General features: G+C 40.4%; 1 protein-coding gene across 1 annotated transcript in view; it reads right to left on the reverse strand.

The window, feature by feature from the left end:
• Positions 1-16,969, reverse strand: part of LOC126412523 (amyloid protein-binding protein 2) — a 125,128-nt gene that overhangs the window by 39,824 nt on the left and 68,335 nt on the right. Inside the window, exons 8-9 of the mRNA XM_050082164.1 lie at positions 2,915-3,039; positions 2,255-2,388 (exon numbers count right to left, since the gene is read on the reverse strand). Of these exons, the coding sequence (XP_049938121.1) occupies positions 2,255-2,388; positions 2,915-3,039 (259 nt within the window). The remainder of the gene's footprint in view (positions 1-2,254; positions 2,389-2,914; positions 3,040-16,969) is intronic.

Genomic DNA, 16,969 nt, shown 5'->3' on the forward strand with positions numbered 1-16,969 from the left:
AGAACAGAACCTTTGTACACACTATTAGGGCAACTATAGATATTTGCAACAAATTTTTGATGCTCAAATACTCTTAAAAAATGTTGAATGGTTTGTCCTCTGGATTCAAATGATATAATGGCAACAAACTTCATTTGGCGAGGGTATCTGAAAGACAGGGTTTACGTTAATAAACCTTCAACTGCTCAAGAACTTTAAGAGACTATCCTGAAATCCAACATTCACAAACTGAAACCTTGCTTATGGTCACGGAAAATGCTATATTTCTGAGCAGGAAAATAGTCATGTTTTAAGAGATGTCAGTATTGCATGCAAATCTATGTTTAAAAAGTTACATTAACTACATTTTGTAATTAAATGTGCTAATAAAAGTTATTTTTGTCTCGGATTCATAAGTTTTCTATCACTCACCTTCCAAAGAAGCTGTGCCTTCTCCCATTTTCCATACTTCTTGAAAATCAAATTTACGAAATGAAAAACAATGAACAATTTTTATCTGAAAGAAGCAGTTACAAACTGTGTGCACAGAATGACTACAATAACAAGATGGAAGAGAGAATTCCTGGCAGCATGCACTTCACAACGAATATCTGGTCTGCTTTGATTTTGTTTCGTTATTTACGAAACTGCCACTCCGTGATGCTCTGGAGCACATCGGTTCCATTTTCCCGCAAGACATCAGAAAGCTCTTCCAAGCATGTCTCACCGCGAGCTATTTCACGTGGAATGGCGATTTCTATGAACAGCTGGAAGGCGTCGCCATGGGTAGTCCTCTCAGTCCAGTGGTGGCCAACTTCTTCATGGAACAATTTGAAGCACAGGCACTGGACTCGGCGACTTGCAAACCTAAGGTGTGGTACAGGTACATCGATGATACCTTCGTGGTGTGGAGCCATGGTGAAGAACAGCTCGGTGACTTCCTAAGACACTTGAACAGCCTCCATGCCAACATAACATTTACCATGGAAGTGGAAAAGGACAAGAAACTGCCATTTCTAGATGTGCTGGTCACAAGGGACGGCGAAAACCTGGGACACAGCGTGTATCGAAAACCGACACACATGGACCGATACCTGCACAAACTGTCAAACCACCACCGAGCCAGAAAAGAGGGATGATCAGTGCGCTCGTAATGAGAGCAGGACGAATATGTGAGCCACATCACCTCAAACGAGAAATACAACACCTGGAAACTGTCCTGAGGAGCAATGGGTACTCCACAAATTATATTAGAAGTGTAACAGAGCCAAACACTCGGCGAAGTAAGGAACCAGAAAAAGAAATGTCGGGTACGGCCTTTCTGCCATACATTCCCAGAGTGACGGACAGAATCGGCTGTATATTGCGCAAACATGGCGTAAAGACGATTTTCAAACCGACAAGGAAGATCAAAGAGTGTCTTAGATCGGCGAAGGAGAAAAGAGACCCACTTGCAATGTCGGGAATATACCGAATACCATGCACATGCAGAAAAGTTTATGTCGGAATGACTGGACGATCAATTAACACCAGGATCAAAGAGCATAAGCGACATTGCAGGTTGGGGAAGGTGGAGAAATCGGCCGTGGCAGAGCACGCACTGAACGAGACCGACCACGTAATAAAATTCGCCAACACGGAAGTTCTGGCTGTAGAGAAGCACTATCACACATGCTTGTTCAGAGAAGCTGTAGAAATACAAAAACACGCGAACAGTTCGAACAAGAAAGAGGAAAGCCTTAAGGTAAACGAATCCTGGCTTCCCGTACTGCAGCGAATGACCGTCGCAGGTAGCAAGAGGAGAACCGCACTGGAAATGACCGCGGAGAAGCCCTCGGACATTGGCGCGCCAGGTACATATAGTCTGCGGCCGCGAGCTCGGCTCCAGTTCACCACCGGCAATGGAGGGTGAAGCTTTGACAATGCCAGCCACTCGTGCTGGCGAAACGTCAGAAAAATCATTAGATGAATGTTGGCCGAAGAACCCGAGACAGGAGCCAATAGGCACTTTGTCAACAAGTGGCCACGAAAGCCTTAACAATTTTGAATATCTCCATAGATCTGAATACTAGTAAACATGCTTTAAAACAAACAAAAATGTTAAATGAATAATCATTTAAGCCTAACATTATTTTATCCATAACATTTTGAGCTCTGTGGCTATGGATTAAATTATTTGGAAAAACATATCAGCTACTTTTAAAGTGTCTTACTGATCTATTTTTTCAAGTGATTTAGCAGTATGTCTACTATTCCTTCCGAGATATGATCATACCAGAGCTGGATAAAAGTCCATCGAGTGCTATTTCTTCCAAGACCAGAGCTTTGACCCTCTTCACTGATGCCAACATCAGATGATCTTCTGGGAGAATGTTCTGCATTATCTGGATTGCAATATTTGCATGTTCCCTGAAAAAATAATCATACATAACAAAACACTATCACACAGTCTCTTGTGGTGACATATTCATTAACAAATGCTTCATTATAGTGAGTTGTTATGAGCACGATGCACAGATCATGAAAATAATTAATCAAAGAATGGAAGTTTACCAGTAGCTTCAGCAACCTTTAGTGAGTCACTGCAATACCTATCAAAATTCCACCATTAGTGTGATGAAATCTGGTAACGTCAGTGGAAAATCATAATCAAAATTAAATCAAATAATTACCTAGTTTATCAACATAAAATTAAATCAACAGTTTCTGATCTGTGAGGAAGGCAATGGTATTTTCACGCTTGGGGAAAGCACCTTGTGCTGCATCCATCTGTATCATGATGATAAACATTCCTCACTGCTAATACTACTATCCGACATTTAACTAGATAGAACAAAACACTCACTACATTGTCCATAGTTGGTGATCATGTCCTTGTGTTATTTAACTGCTGTGAAATCAACTATGAACATATTACCTTAAAATTAAGCCTTACCTAGCCAGTCCGAACCTGCCAGAGCTGTACTCGTGAACATACAGAGCGTACGCTAAATCCTCATGGGCTATAGCAACATGAAGATTATTTTCTCCAAATAACTCCTGTCGGATTTTCAGTGCCATCTGTAAATGAACATAACTTTTTTGAAAATACATCACTATAACCAACATACACCTGGACAACTTTTTTTTTTTTAATCTAACAAGTAGTTTTTTTTCTAACAAACAAAATGTTGTAAAAAAAAAAACATACTTCTATGTTTTAAAATTACATACCGGTGTATATTTGTACATAAAACAAATATTAAGATGAACAGACATCAATAAAAGTAAATAACAAACATTCCACAAAGTTAATGGTTTTGTTTGTAAATTAAATTAAATTAAATGTGTGCCTGTGTTCATCTTGCCCATCATCAAGTGCACTTTAATACGTGCTAATACTCTGAGGTGACAAAAGCTTTGAGGTATCTTCCAATATGTTGTCGGACCTCTGTTTGTCCATAAGAGTGCAGCAACCTAACATGGCATGAATTCAGCAATTTGTTGGAAGTCCCCTGCCTTTATAGCTACTCATAATTGCAAAAGTGATGCCAGTGCAGGATTTTGTGCATGAACTGACCTCACGGTTAGATCCCATAAATGTTCGATGGGATTCATGTCGGTCGATCTGGATGACAAAAATTTTCCCTCAAATTGTCCAGAATGTTCTTCAAACTAATCACAAATAATTGCGGCTCGATGACATTGTGCATTATCGTCCATAAAAATGTCATCATTGTTTGAGAACATGAAGCCCATAAATGGCTGCAAATGGTCTCCAAGTAGCCAAACATAACCATTTCCAGGCAATGATCAATTCAGATGAACCAGAGGACACAGTCCATTCCATGTAAACACAGTCCACACCATTATGGAGTCACATTCAGCTTGCACAATGCCTTGCTGACAACTTGGGTCCATAGCTCCACAACTCTGCGCCATACTCAAACACTGCCATCAGTCCTTACCAAGTGAAACTGGGATTCATCCGACCAGGCCATGGTTTTCCAGTCATCTATGGTCCAACCGATATTGTCATGCACCCAGGAGAGGTGCTGCAGGCAATGCCATGCTGTTAGCAAAGGCACTCGCATTGGTGGTCTGCTGCCATAGCCCATTAACACCCAATTTCACTACACTGCCCTAACAGATATGTTCATAGTACATTATTTCAAGCAGTGTTGTTTCACTGTTCATACTGACAACTCTATGCAAACGCTGCTGCTGTCAGTCATTAAGTGAAGGCTGTCAGCCACTGCAGTGTCCACGGTGAGAAGTAATGCCTGAAATCTAGGATTCTGGGCACTCTCTTGACATTACAGATCTCTGCACTGCCCTTTTATACACTGTGTATGTAACACTACCATCATCAGTATATGTGCATATTGCTGACCCATGACTTTTGTCTCCTCAGTGTACACAGGGTGTCCAGGAGGAATGGTCACAATATTTAGGGTTATGTCATGAATGATCATTTGAAGCAAAAAAGCCAAACAGTGGCTCTATAATGAATACCTTAAGAGCTATGAGAATTACTTCATCTTCAATATTGTGAAACATGTCTTCTCTTATACTGCAAGCTCTTTGCTTTCCATATTTAGTGATGGGGTATTATGGATCAAAACAAAAAAAAATTGTCTAGTAAACATGGGTTCTAAAATGCATACTGTAAGCACTATGACAACTTGTTCAGTAGAAGAGATGTGTTTCACAGTAACTCAAAGGTGTGCAAAAAAGGACTCTCATTTATTGGGCATTTTTTTCTTGTTTTGGTCCATACAACCAACCTCTCCAAATATGGAAAGCACAGAACTTGCAGTAGAAGAGATTTGTTTCACAGTAACAAAAATGGAAGTGCTCATAGCTACTGAGAGATGCATTTTAGAGCCCATGTTTACTAGACTTTTTCTGCTCTGGATGATCATCCCTCTCATACCCATGAATACTGACATTTCCTCCAGGGACACACTTTAGAGTAGTCATTGAGTTTCTTTAACTTAAAATGTCATGTGATTATGAAAACAGGATAGTGTGGAACAGCAACTTTCATTCACTGCTTGAAACATATTACTCTTCACATTGTACTATCACTGAGAAAACATACACAATAACTGAACATTTTGCCAGATTATTTTTCAAAATATTGACGTGCAGTAGACTCTCGACCATCTAGCTCATGGCTATTAAGTGTCTGTACTACCCAGTATACCATAATAATATAATAATATCATAATAATATTTCTCTGGGATAAATTAATTGTACATACAGTGCATTTCCAAAGTAAAGCAAGCAAGCAGGCACTGGCTACTATGCTGAGTGGTCTTTCAAAATGCTTTTTGCATCTTTTGAGCTTCCTTCCAAATTGGGAGTCACAATTTGAACATACATATGTATTGTTAATATTGAATACATTACTGAAACCACTCTTCAACAAACAATACTTAGAAACTCTCTTTCAGCACTCACAAACAGCAATTAATATATGTAGACAGCAGCTCTGTTATTTTTTCAGTTGTGTATAAGAGGTTCAAAGTGTGCTTGTTGTTGAATTGTGTTATGTGGTCCTTTGTGTTTTAATTAAAAGAGTCTGAAATGGGTGAAAAACGGGGAAAAAAATCATGTGATGCTGCATTCTGACCCAAGACTCTGGTGTTAGTGGTCATATGTGCTTGAGGTATGGTCGCTTATGTGTATGAATGGTGTGTGTGTGTGTCTGTCTGCAACTTAACATGTCTTCTTTACAGTAAGTGGCAATCTGTCTTTTCCTACATTGTTGATATTCCTGCCTGGAGCTTCCATCATTTGGAGTTTTCAAATAGTATGAAATCATCAGCATATTAACTGCTACATACTCAGTTTGAGACAAGAATTCTCAGTGCCCGATTTCAGTAACTTTGCTGAGTTTCTCATTCAGGATGACACTATCATGCTGCTTTGGGAAAAGACAACACTGGATCACTGATATCTGCACAAGTAGTGGCTGATTACATCGTAAGTGTAATTCACCAAAACTATATATCATACTGGAAAATGGAAATGAAGTCCCATGCTTCTTGACAGAGCATAGGGGAACAATGGGGGAGACCTGAACTGCTGTACTAGGCAAGGTCCTACTAAGAAGTGAAAAATGATGACTGTATGGGGTATTTAAAATTCTATTGCATAATTACATCTTGGCTAAGCAGGAACATGAGGCTGACTCGAAGAAGCATATAATAAAAAATGGGATAATCAAAGCTAAAAAATCTCGTAGATGCATTAGTTCTCTCTCCTAAGTCATTAGATGCCTTTTCTATTGCGTTTCAGAATGTATTTTAAGTTTCACCTTCATGATGTGTAAATGGTGTCAGATCACACAAAGAATATTCCCGTTTTTCAGGCCAGCATAGACATTAATTTATCATGTCAAGACCACCACCATGTATTATAAACATCCACAGATTGGTTGAGATCTTGACATAATAAATGTAATGTCTGAACATTTATATGGTCACATTTCTATTTAATGGTACAGCAGAGCCTTGACAATCTGGCCCAATGTGGCTGAAGTTCAAGCCGGATAGGAAAAAAGCCAGATGGGCTGGAGTTCTACAAATTCTCATTTAAGGCCAGGTGTACCATTCAAAACATCCATTTTTTTGATATCAAAAGCTAATTTTGTTAACTTGTTCTGACATCATAATGTAGTACATGGTAGTTATAAGTATTTGTTTTATACATACTGCACCTTTCAAACATTATTACAGTAAACATAAAACAGTCTGCATTGTAAAGTATGAATTTATGATTACACACATGTGAATGGCCAGACCTAACAAAAAAGATGAAACTTACAGGTTTGAAATGAGAAAAAAAATCTTCAATAGATGACTGTTTCCCTCCTTTAGCCCTGTTCTGTGCTGTAATATCCCTCCACTTACATAAGCAGATGATATCAACTGGCGTTGCTTGCTTGTGCTCATTATGTATTGCAATGCAGCCTCAACTGTCATACAAGTTAGCTGCCGCCTCTTGTGTTACTTTCCCCGTGTCACCATTTACACAATATGGTTGTCATTTAGTTCATCAACTTCATTATTTGCCATCCATTCTGTGACATCCTCTGCATCAGCATCCTCACTGTCTGCTAGTACATTTTTGAGCAATGAAACAATATCGTTTTCTTCTTTGACTTTGGTTTCACACACAGATTCAAAGTTCAAATGTCCACATTCTTCATCTAGAAGAATTTTCCAAGACCTGAAGGGTGATATGTTCGGAATCTCTTCCCACGTTTCGGCCAAATGATGTGCCATCTAGCAAGTCAATCCTTTTCAGAATTTGTTACGTAGACTTCAGTATTATAAGTCACTGATATGAACGAACTGAAAAGACAGCAGTGATGGTACTTCTTTACCATTCCAAGGCTGCTCTGGTTCATTGGCTGACAAAGAGCAGTCACATTTGGTGGTAAAAATAACACTTTGACATCTCCATCTGCAAGTCCATCATTGACAGGATACAAAGACGTGGTATCAAGAAGCAACACAGCTTCTCTTGGTTATGTTGTCTTTCAAATATTTCTCTGCAGCTGGTATGAATTCATTTTGGAACTAGGTTTTAAAGATTTCTCAATTCATCCATGCTTTCTTTTGATGAATGTAATTTAGGAGCACTGACTTTACAGGTTTTTGAAAGTTCTAGGTTTCTATGATTTTCCTATTAATGTAAGCCTAAATTTGTGGTTGCTGGCTGCATTACTGCAAGCCAGTATGATAACTCTTTCCTTACTTTTCTGATATGTGGGTGCCTCAGCTTCTTGTTTTGAAGCAAGCATTTTAGAAGGGAGAATCTTATAATTTAAACCACTCTTACCACAACTGTATAACGATTTGCCAAAAATTCCGTTCTTGACAATTAACTCTAAAAGATAGTCCTTAAACAATCCTCTCCACTAATGATAAACTGGTGAATACAGGATCATTTTTTCCACCAATCCAACCATCCATCACTGGCAGTAAATTGTGAAGCTCCTCCTCCTATTTGGTACTGAAATTGTGATACTTTTTTCTGTCTTATCAGCCCAGTAACAGGCAAACCTTTTCTTCTGAAATGTTATGCCACAAAAATAAAGCTTCCTTTTTTTTTCTTACCTTTAAATATTGTCATCCTTATTTTTTTCCACTTCCAGTAGCTTGGGAAGCACACCACTTTTCAATTTCTGCTCAATTTTTCTTCCAGCCTCCGACAGTACTTTATGATACGCTTAACACCAAAGAAGCAGGCATGTCTGCTACCACAGAATCCAGCTGCATTACAGCATGTAATTTCTGATCCATATTCACTACATGATTTCTGGAGGGGGTGGAAAAGAGGAAGGGATAGTAGTGTATGGGTGGAGAGAGGGACTAGAATGCCAACAGGTACGGCATCAGGAGGTTGTGGAGAAGGGAGGTGGGGGGGAAAAGGAGCAAAAATGGAGAGGAGTGGAGAAAGAGGTGCGAATGTGTTGGCAGAGGGCGGCAAATAAACAGAGTGGGTGATGAGAAGGACATTATAGGACAGAGGGATGGAAACTGTTGGGTGGAAGGTGTGCAGTCAGTAGGCCACTGCAGGCTGAGGCCGGGATAATTACAGGAGGAGAGAATGTGTTGTTAGGGTAACACCCATCTGTGCAGTTTGAACCCGAATCTGACCAGGGGTTTTGTACAGTGGGGGCCATTACTGAATGGATTTGGTAGTATAAAAATCTGATTTTTATTTTTCACTCGTTGTTCATCAGTGCCATTTTTATTTTTTACTCGATGTTCGTCAGTGCCTTCTGCCTGGCGGCCAGTTGCAGCGAATCAGACATGTTGCACAAAACCGGACAGAACCACTTTGAAACTCATATGTCGAACCATCAGCAGCTAAACTCACGTGTTGCTGACGAGGTGACGCTACCGAACTATGTGTCTACAACTTGGCTGTCCTATAGGGAGGGTTGGAAACAATCATGTGGGGGTGGAACCGTGGCCTGCCGCCAGGAGTGGACACGCCGTCCGCTCTCTTCTGCTGGCAGCTTCCAACTCGACCAGATGCTCTCCTGTACTGCTCCCTTGGGCAGCAGCCCATTCAGTTTCGGGGGCTTCTCTGGGCCTGCCTTTCCTTTTTAAGGGCATTAAACATCCATGCATTTAAAATATGTTCGATTTTTCACAACGGGTGCCCACTGCTTTCCCTTCCTCGCAAATCCTGACACATTAACAGTTTGGTGTTCTGACTAGCAAAATCTCCTCTGAATGACCCATAAGAAGGTTGTCATAGGTTGGTGCCATGTGAGTGTCCATGGCCATGCAGTAGATTTGTTTGTATACCTTCCCTGCAAAGGTGAAGTAGTTCTGGGTTAGTAAGGTGTATGAGGAATGAGGGAGTGGGTTTGTGTCTGAAGGACAATGGGACTGGAGTAAGGGCCAGGACACCCTATCTTCATACCTTTAGAACCTCAACACCTTGTCTGCCATCCACTTCATGTAGTCCTCCTCAACCCAGCATGCCACCTTCCTAGATGTTTACCTCCTCCTCTCTGATGTCTCCATCTGCACCTCTGTCCACATTAAACCCACCAACCAGTAACAGTAGCTGCATTTTGACAGATGTCATCCCTTTAATACCAAAAAATCCCTCCCATATAGCCTGGCCACCCGGCAATGGCTTATCTTCAGTGACAAAAAACTCCCTTGTTCAGTAGGTTGAGGGTCTCACCAAGGCCTTCACAGACAGGCACTATGCCCCAGACTTAATCTGCAAATAGATCTCCCGTGACATTTTTCCTCACAGACCCAACTCTCCCACCACCCCCATAAACCAGCCACAAAGGAGTGTCCCCTTCATCACCAAGTACCACCATGGACTCGAACAACTGAACCACCCTAGGGCTCTAATTACCTATTCATCATACCCTGAAATGAGAGACATCCTACCCAAGATCCTTTACATCCCTCTTACAGTTGTGTTCCATCGCCCAGCCAATCTCCACAACATCCCAGTCCATCACTATGCCACTCCCAATTTCAATCCCTTGACACAAGGGTCATATCCCTATGGAAGGCCAAGGTGCTAGACCTGCCCAATCCACCCACCCAGCACTTCCTATTCCAGTCCTACCCTATCAGGGGCCGGGCCACCTGTGAAAGCAGCCCTGTCATTTACCAACTCCGCTGCAATCATCATACAGGATTTATATTGGTATGACCACAACCAGCTGTCCACCAAGATGAATGGCCACCGCCAAACTGTGGCCAAGAGCAAAGTAAACCACCCTGTGGCACAACACACAGCTGAACATAACATGATTAATTTCAATGGCTGCTTCACTGCCCGAGCCATCTGGATCCTTCCCTCCACCACCAGCTTTTCTAACTGTTTAGATGGGCATTATCCTTACAACACGTTCTCTGCTCCTGTAATTTTCCCGGCCTCAGCCTACGACAGCATACTGTCCCCACATCCTCCACCCAACAGCTTCCATCCCTCTGTCCTATCATACCTATTGGGATTCCCATTTCCCACCCTGTTTATTTGCCGCCCTCTGCCAATGCATCCGCCCGTCTCTCCCTGCTCCTCTCCTTTTTTTATCCCCATCTCTCTGCCCCACGACCTCCTGAAGCTGCGCTTGTTGGTATTTTAATTCCTGCACACTCCACTAACAGTGTTCATCTCTCACCCCACCCATACACTACTATCCCTTCCCCTTTTCCACGTCCTCCAGACTGCTGCTTGCATCCCACATGATAGCTGCATTCCAGATCGAGATGCTGGAGTTGGTGGTCATGTGTGCATGAGGTGTGCTTGCTTATGTGTATGTACGGTGTGTGTATCTCTCTTTCACTAAGCAAGGCTGTGGCTGAAGGTATTAGGTGTTTTTTAATTGTGTCTGCCTGCAACTTAATGTGTCTTCTTTACAGTAAGTAGCAATATGTGTTTTCCTACTTTGTTATTTAGAAAACCCTAATCAATGACAGAAATCTCAAGTGAGTTAGTGGTGAGTGAGGGGAAGCATTTGTTACTGATTAATGCAGTCTTCCTCAGTTAAAAATTATCACAAAGCTGTCCCAATTGTGAATGAACAATGCCACAACTGTCTCACAATGTTAACTTCCAGACTGGTCTTGTTGGAAAACAACACACATCACTTTTTTTCTGAACTATTGTAGTGTTTTTCATATTCTGATACATTTCCACTCCTTCACTTGAAATACTGGGCTTCAAAACAGAATAAGTCACAAGTTTCCCACTCGGATACATCACTAAGTGACATGTTTGTCCTCTGCACAACTGATGGGGCTTACTGACTAATATTACTTTAAATGATGGGCTGCAGTACACGTGAAAACTGTGTCCTTCCGTGGAAGAGAAGGTGGAGTGAATGTCAGTGGTCCTGCACTAAAGAACATTAAACATATCTTCTCAGAAATGTAACGCGAGCGTTTTAACCTTCTTTAGCACAATGATATGGGGCTCGTCGGGAATTTTTATTACACCTAGACACTATTAATGAATTGCTGTGGTAACAAAACATTATATGGTGCCATAAGATGTGTGGAAATGGTCTCAAGTTACCCACAGCCTTGTTTTGTTTTTCAGATATGGTCAGGTTGCGCTGTAAGGTTATTGGGATCATATATTACCATTTAACACGTATTTCGCTATTCTATCTACAGCTAACTGAAAGTATGTTTCTTTCTAAGATCATAGAAGGCAGGAGCTGTTGTGAATAATACAGTCTGCAGTACATCCAGTTAGTGCCTTGTGGGGACGCAGGTGGTGTGTGTGTGTGTGTGTGTGTGTGTGTGTGTGTGTGTGTGTGTGTGTGTGTGCGTGCGTGCGTGCGTGCGTGCGCCCTCTAGATCAAAAAAGGACTACTCCAAAATCTAGCAATTTTTTTTTCGTTTTGTTTGTGCTTGTCAATGACCAACTGCTTCTGCATTTCAATGAGTGGAGTCCTTTAATCCTGAAGTATAAGGGGCATTCAAATGACACCCGGTCACTAGTGCAAAGTAACAATAATGATTTTATTAACTCAAAAATGTAGCTATACACAGTACACATATTCGAAAATAGTCGCCAAAACTGTTGGCACATTTATCCCATTGTGACACTAGCCAGTCGATTCCATCCTTGAAGAAGCTAGTAGGCTGCTGTCAGATCTAGACTTTCTAGTTTTGCTATTTGGGGAGCAAAATAACTGATGATGGTCGAAGTAGAGAGGATATAAAATGTAGACTGGCAATGGCAAGGGAAGTGTTTCTGAAGAAGAGAAATTTGTTAACATCGAGTACAGATTTAAGTGTCAGGAAGGCGTCGTTTCTGAAAGTATTTGTATGGAGTGTAGTCATGTATGGACGAAACAGGGACGATATATAGTTTGGACAAGAAGAGAAAAGAAGCTTTTAAAATGTGGTGCTACAGAAGAATGCTGAAGATTAGATGGGTAGATCACATAACTAATGAGGAGGTATTGAATAGAACTAGTAGAGGAGTTTGTGGCGCAACTTGACTAGAAGAAGGGATCGGTTGGTAGGACATGTTCTGACACATCAAGGAATCACCAAGCTAGTACTGGAGGGCAGTGTGGAGGGTAAAAATCGTAGAGGGACACCAAGAGATGAGTATACTAAGCAGATTCAGAAGGATGTAGGCTGCAGTACGTACTGGGAAATGAAGCAGCTTGCACAGGACAGAGTAGCATGGAGAGCTGCATTAAATCAGTATCAGGACTGAAGACCACAACAACAACAACAACAACAACTACAACAAAAACAACAACAGGCTCCTTACTGTCTACATTTTGATAATACAAGGGAAAAAAAGAGAAGGTTTACATTAATTTTTATCTTAACTACCTTTTTTGCTTACTAAGCCTGTCATGTGTGGTATCACTATTTTTAATCACCACCATCATGCTAATAGTTGTGAAATTTATATTTTCACTGTTACAAATATACGCTGTTCTTCTAAATATGTTGTGATATTTGAGGTTGTGGTTACGGTGGAGCCTGAGAATGCAGCTGTTTTTTGCCCAATGCATATCGGATTTTGCTTCTATACTGACATGAGAATGTTACAATGTTTCTTGTTTTTAAATGTATTGTCTGCCCACCACTCTCACATTGGCTGTGCAAAACCAACAGTTGACACACCCCCTTTCATTCTCATTGTACCTCACAGTGAGCACCAACAATATTATTACAGGAAAAACATAGTACACCACTGGCCCCTATCTAGGCTTTGCTATCTCCTGCAGAAATGTATACTATTGTTCTGTATCTGTCCAATTTTAAAGTCACTTCAAATAGATTCAGGCAAACTGCAGCGATATAGGTTCCCATGGTTGGCAGCATGATGTACTTTGTTGCCTGTTCACTACTCCCCACCCCACACCTATCCTAGTTCTCAGCCAAGCTGGTATCACTGCTGTCGTCCCCCCCCCCCCCCCCCCCCAACATCTTACTCTTCCGTAATATTGTGCTGAGGAACTGTGAAACATGGACTGGAACACCAACTAATATATAAATAAAAGATCACAATCACAAGTCAGTAACATTCTCAACATCTGTTGGCATTTTCTCCACAACAGGTCTTGCCACTGTAATTTATTCTCACGTTAAATTATGTTAAACTGACTATAATTGTTATTTTATTTTTAAACACTTATTCCTGGATAATTTTTTCTTGTCACCATCTTCTTCTAAAGCTCATTAAAAGGTGGTAATATTTTTATCCAGTATTCAATATGTGAACAGCGACCAAATTTCTTATTTGTAACCCACTTGCTAAATCATTACAGTAGCTCATAAACAAATAAAATGCTGAGTTGCATTCAGAATCAAGTAATGTTTTTTGAAGGGCAACTTTTTCACCTTTCAATATTAACTTAACAAGCACCATAAATGTTTGTACACGGTAGCCACAAATGGATGAGAACTTTTATTGCAAACCTGTTCAAATAAAACATGAATTTGTAAGATAAAAGCATTAAAAATTTTTGATAGCAATTTTGGGAAAACAGCGATCTTGCAACCTATATAAATTCAGTAAATAAATAGTCTTCATCGCAATGTTTATTTTATTAAAATGACCGATTTTGGCCTAGGTTTAGGCCATCTTCAGAGCGATCTTGTAACCTATCTAAAATCAGTAAATAAATAGTCTTCATTGCAATGTTTATTTTATTAAAATGACCGATTTTGGCCTAGGTTTAGGCCATCTTCAGAGAGCATCATCAGCTGGAGTTTACAATGCATAGAACAGTTAGCTGACCTTAATCAACAGTTTCAGCGACTGAGGTCAAAGGACTGTTCTACGTATTGTCAACTTCGGCTGATGGTGCTGCCTAAAGATGGCCTAAACATCGTGATCAAGACTGTTTCCTCCCTCCCCCCCCCCCCCCCCCCCCCCCCACCGATTTCATAAAAGCATTAAGTTCTATGTCATCCTGTGTTTCATAAAATTCTCAAATTTTAAGCCGAGCAATGGATTGCTGTGGTGGCTAGTTCATAGTTTCTTGGGTATCCCTTGCATTAACACCGCACGAGTCACGTCACACTACTGTTCAAGCAAGATCAATATTGTATCGAGCACTTCAGCGTATCGGGAAATCCCAAACCTGTTCAAGCACGAGTATCACCTGTACTACATCTTCTTCAGAAAAAATCTGCAAGCAACCTTAATAGGCCAAGCTTCGTAAGTAGATGTAAGACAACAGCAACATGAAATCTATTAAATAATGTAAAAACACTGACCTCAGCAGCAATTGCTTAATACGCAAATATAAGATGACCCTGTAGTTTTCGAATGATGAATTTGGGAAAAAACTTCTTCTTATAAGCAGGCAAAAATGGTACTAGCAAGAGCCTCCGATAAACAGTTGGCATCAGTAAACCTCTCTTTTGTTGTAAGTTCAAAAATTATTCCGACATACAATTTCTTCGAACAAGTATACTGAGTCCTCTGTATTGACATGAGTCATATTTATAAATTTATATATTTGTCTGTGATGTCAAAAACAACTTCCAATATAGGAACATTTGTATAAATGTTGGTAATATCAAACAACAGAAATCTTCTGAAATTGGAGCATAATTTATTTTAATAATCAGAACACTTTTTTATTTTGCATTTTATTCTTCTCCAGTTTTGATGATTACAAGGCAATGCTGAAATCAACTGAACAATTAATATTTTCAACACAGTTGAGAGGTGACCCTTGAAATAAGATATTGTTTCTGAAATTCATGCAAGCTGCAGAGCACAATAATTCCAATATGCTTTTGGCATGTTCTTCTTTAGACAGCAGCATGCTTTCCTTTTCATAAGTTGTAAATTTCTATCCCACAACAGAAAGTTAATAGAGAAGGAGAAGCAGACCAAGCTGTCAATTATGATTAAAGGAAAGTTGAAAGAACTGTTCAGACAGTTAAGTAGATGATTTTCATGAAAAATTAATTGTGGGCATATGTGGGTGTGGTAACAGGGATTTACAAATGATGAGCAATCATAAAGTTTTAACCATCACCTTGAAAAACAGAAGCTGCAAATTGAAACTTGGTTATGGCATTATACACTAACCCTTTAATTTTACATTCTTCACAATGATAGATGACTTGGTAGAGATCTTCGCTGCAGAACTCTGCATTTTTGCTGTATATGAAAACCTCTACATAAAAATTCATTCTCAAAATGCCAACCCCAGATGGTTTCTCCACCCAAGGAGAGAGGAACAAGTTATAGGTTGCTATGTCAGGAGAATACAGTGGTGAGGAAAAATTGATAGCTCAAAGAAGCAGCAAGTGTTACTGTTACATGCATAGAAGAGCTGAGGGATTCTCATGGAGCACAAACACCACCTACGACAGTTTCCCGTGATGCTACATCTTGACAGCTTCCCACAAACTTGACGAGAAATGTCAGTAGCATACTCTGTGATAGCTGGTCCCTTATGAGCTTAATCTGTTGCCACTACAAGATTGCAGTCACAAAAAAAAACACTCGGCATCATATTGCCCATAGACAGTTGCCTCGTGACCTTTTTCATATTTGGTGAATCCATATGTTTTTACTGCTTCTTTGTCTCAGCACTTATCCATGGTGATCAGATGTCTAACGAAATTGCCTGGAAATCACCTGACACAATTGCAAAAATTTCTGGCGTTCCTCAGTTCAGCGGGTTTTTTAATAGGGTGTGATATATTGTGAAACTCAATATGCGGCTACCTTTGTAATGCCCATGATATCAAGAACTGATCCATGGTTGATTTTCACTTTTTCCACTATTGCCACGATTGTGATGTGCTGTCCTATTTAAGCACCTAAGTCTCCACTTGATTTCCCGATTCTTCACTGAGACATAGTCTGCCACCCCATTCTATCTGCCACCCCAATCTATGTCTAAGTTTTTGTTTGACCACAATGGTAACATATGCATCACCTAACCACTGTGTCTTAATGATGGTGCACACACTTCCACCAACTAGGCATTGATTGTTGCACCATTGTTCCCTTCTAAATGCAGTAAACAAGTTACCACATGATAGTCCACTTTATCAATGGGTGGCACTATTTTGTTTTGGCTCTTCTAACAGCATGCTATGGTATTGCGGCACAGCAATTCAGTGTGCACCACAACTCAAGACATGTACCCAAGAGAAGGAAAGAGAGAAAAATGGTCTTTTGCAAGGTGATGATTTAAACTACACTTTTCATGTGCTGTTGCAAATGTGGAGAGGGCACACCTGCCATGGTTTTAGTAAATGAATGTATGCAGTTGAAGCATAGCGCCTTTGCATCGCTCCTGTCACTTGTTAGGACGATATCGTTATAGGCATGAGTCATCGACAGATGTCACCAGCTGACAAGGACTTGAGTTACAGAGCTGCACGTAGTTGTACTAGTAGGCGGCAGAGGTCAGCAGTTGACGGACAGTGCTAGCAGTCGTAGTCAAAACAATGTTGTAAAGTTATGTTTGACTAATATTTAATGTATTTGCATAAT

Source organism: Schistocerca serialis, chromosome 1 (genome assembly GCF_023864345.2).
Source record: "Schistocerca serialis cubense isolate TAMUIC-IGC-003099 chromosome 1, iqSchSeri2.2, whole genome shotgun sequence".
Classification (NCBI taxonomy): domain Eukaryota; kingdom Metazoa; phylum Arthropoda; class Insecta; order Orthoptera; family Acrididae; genus Schistocerca; species Schistocerca serialis.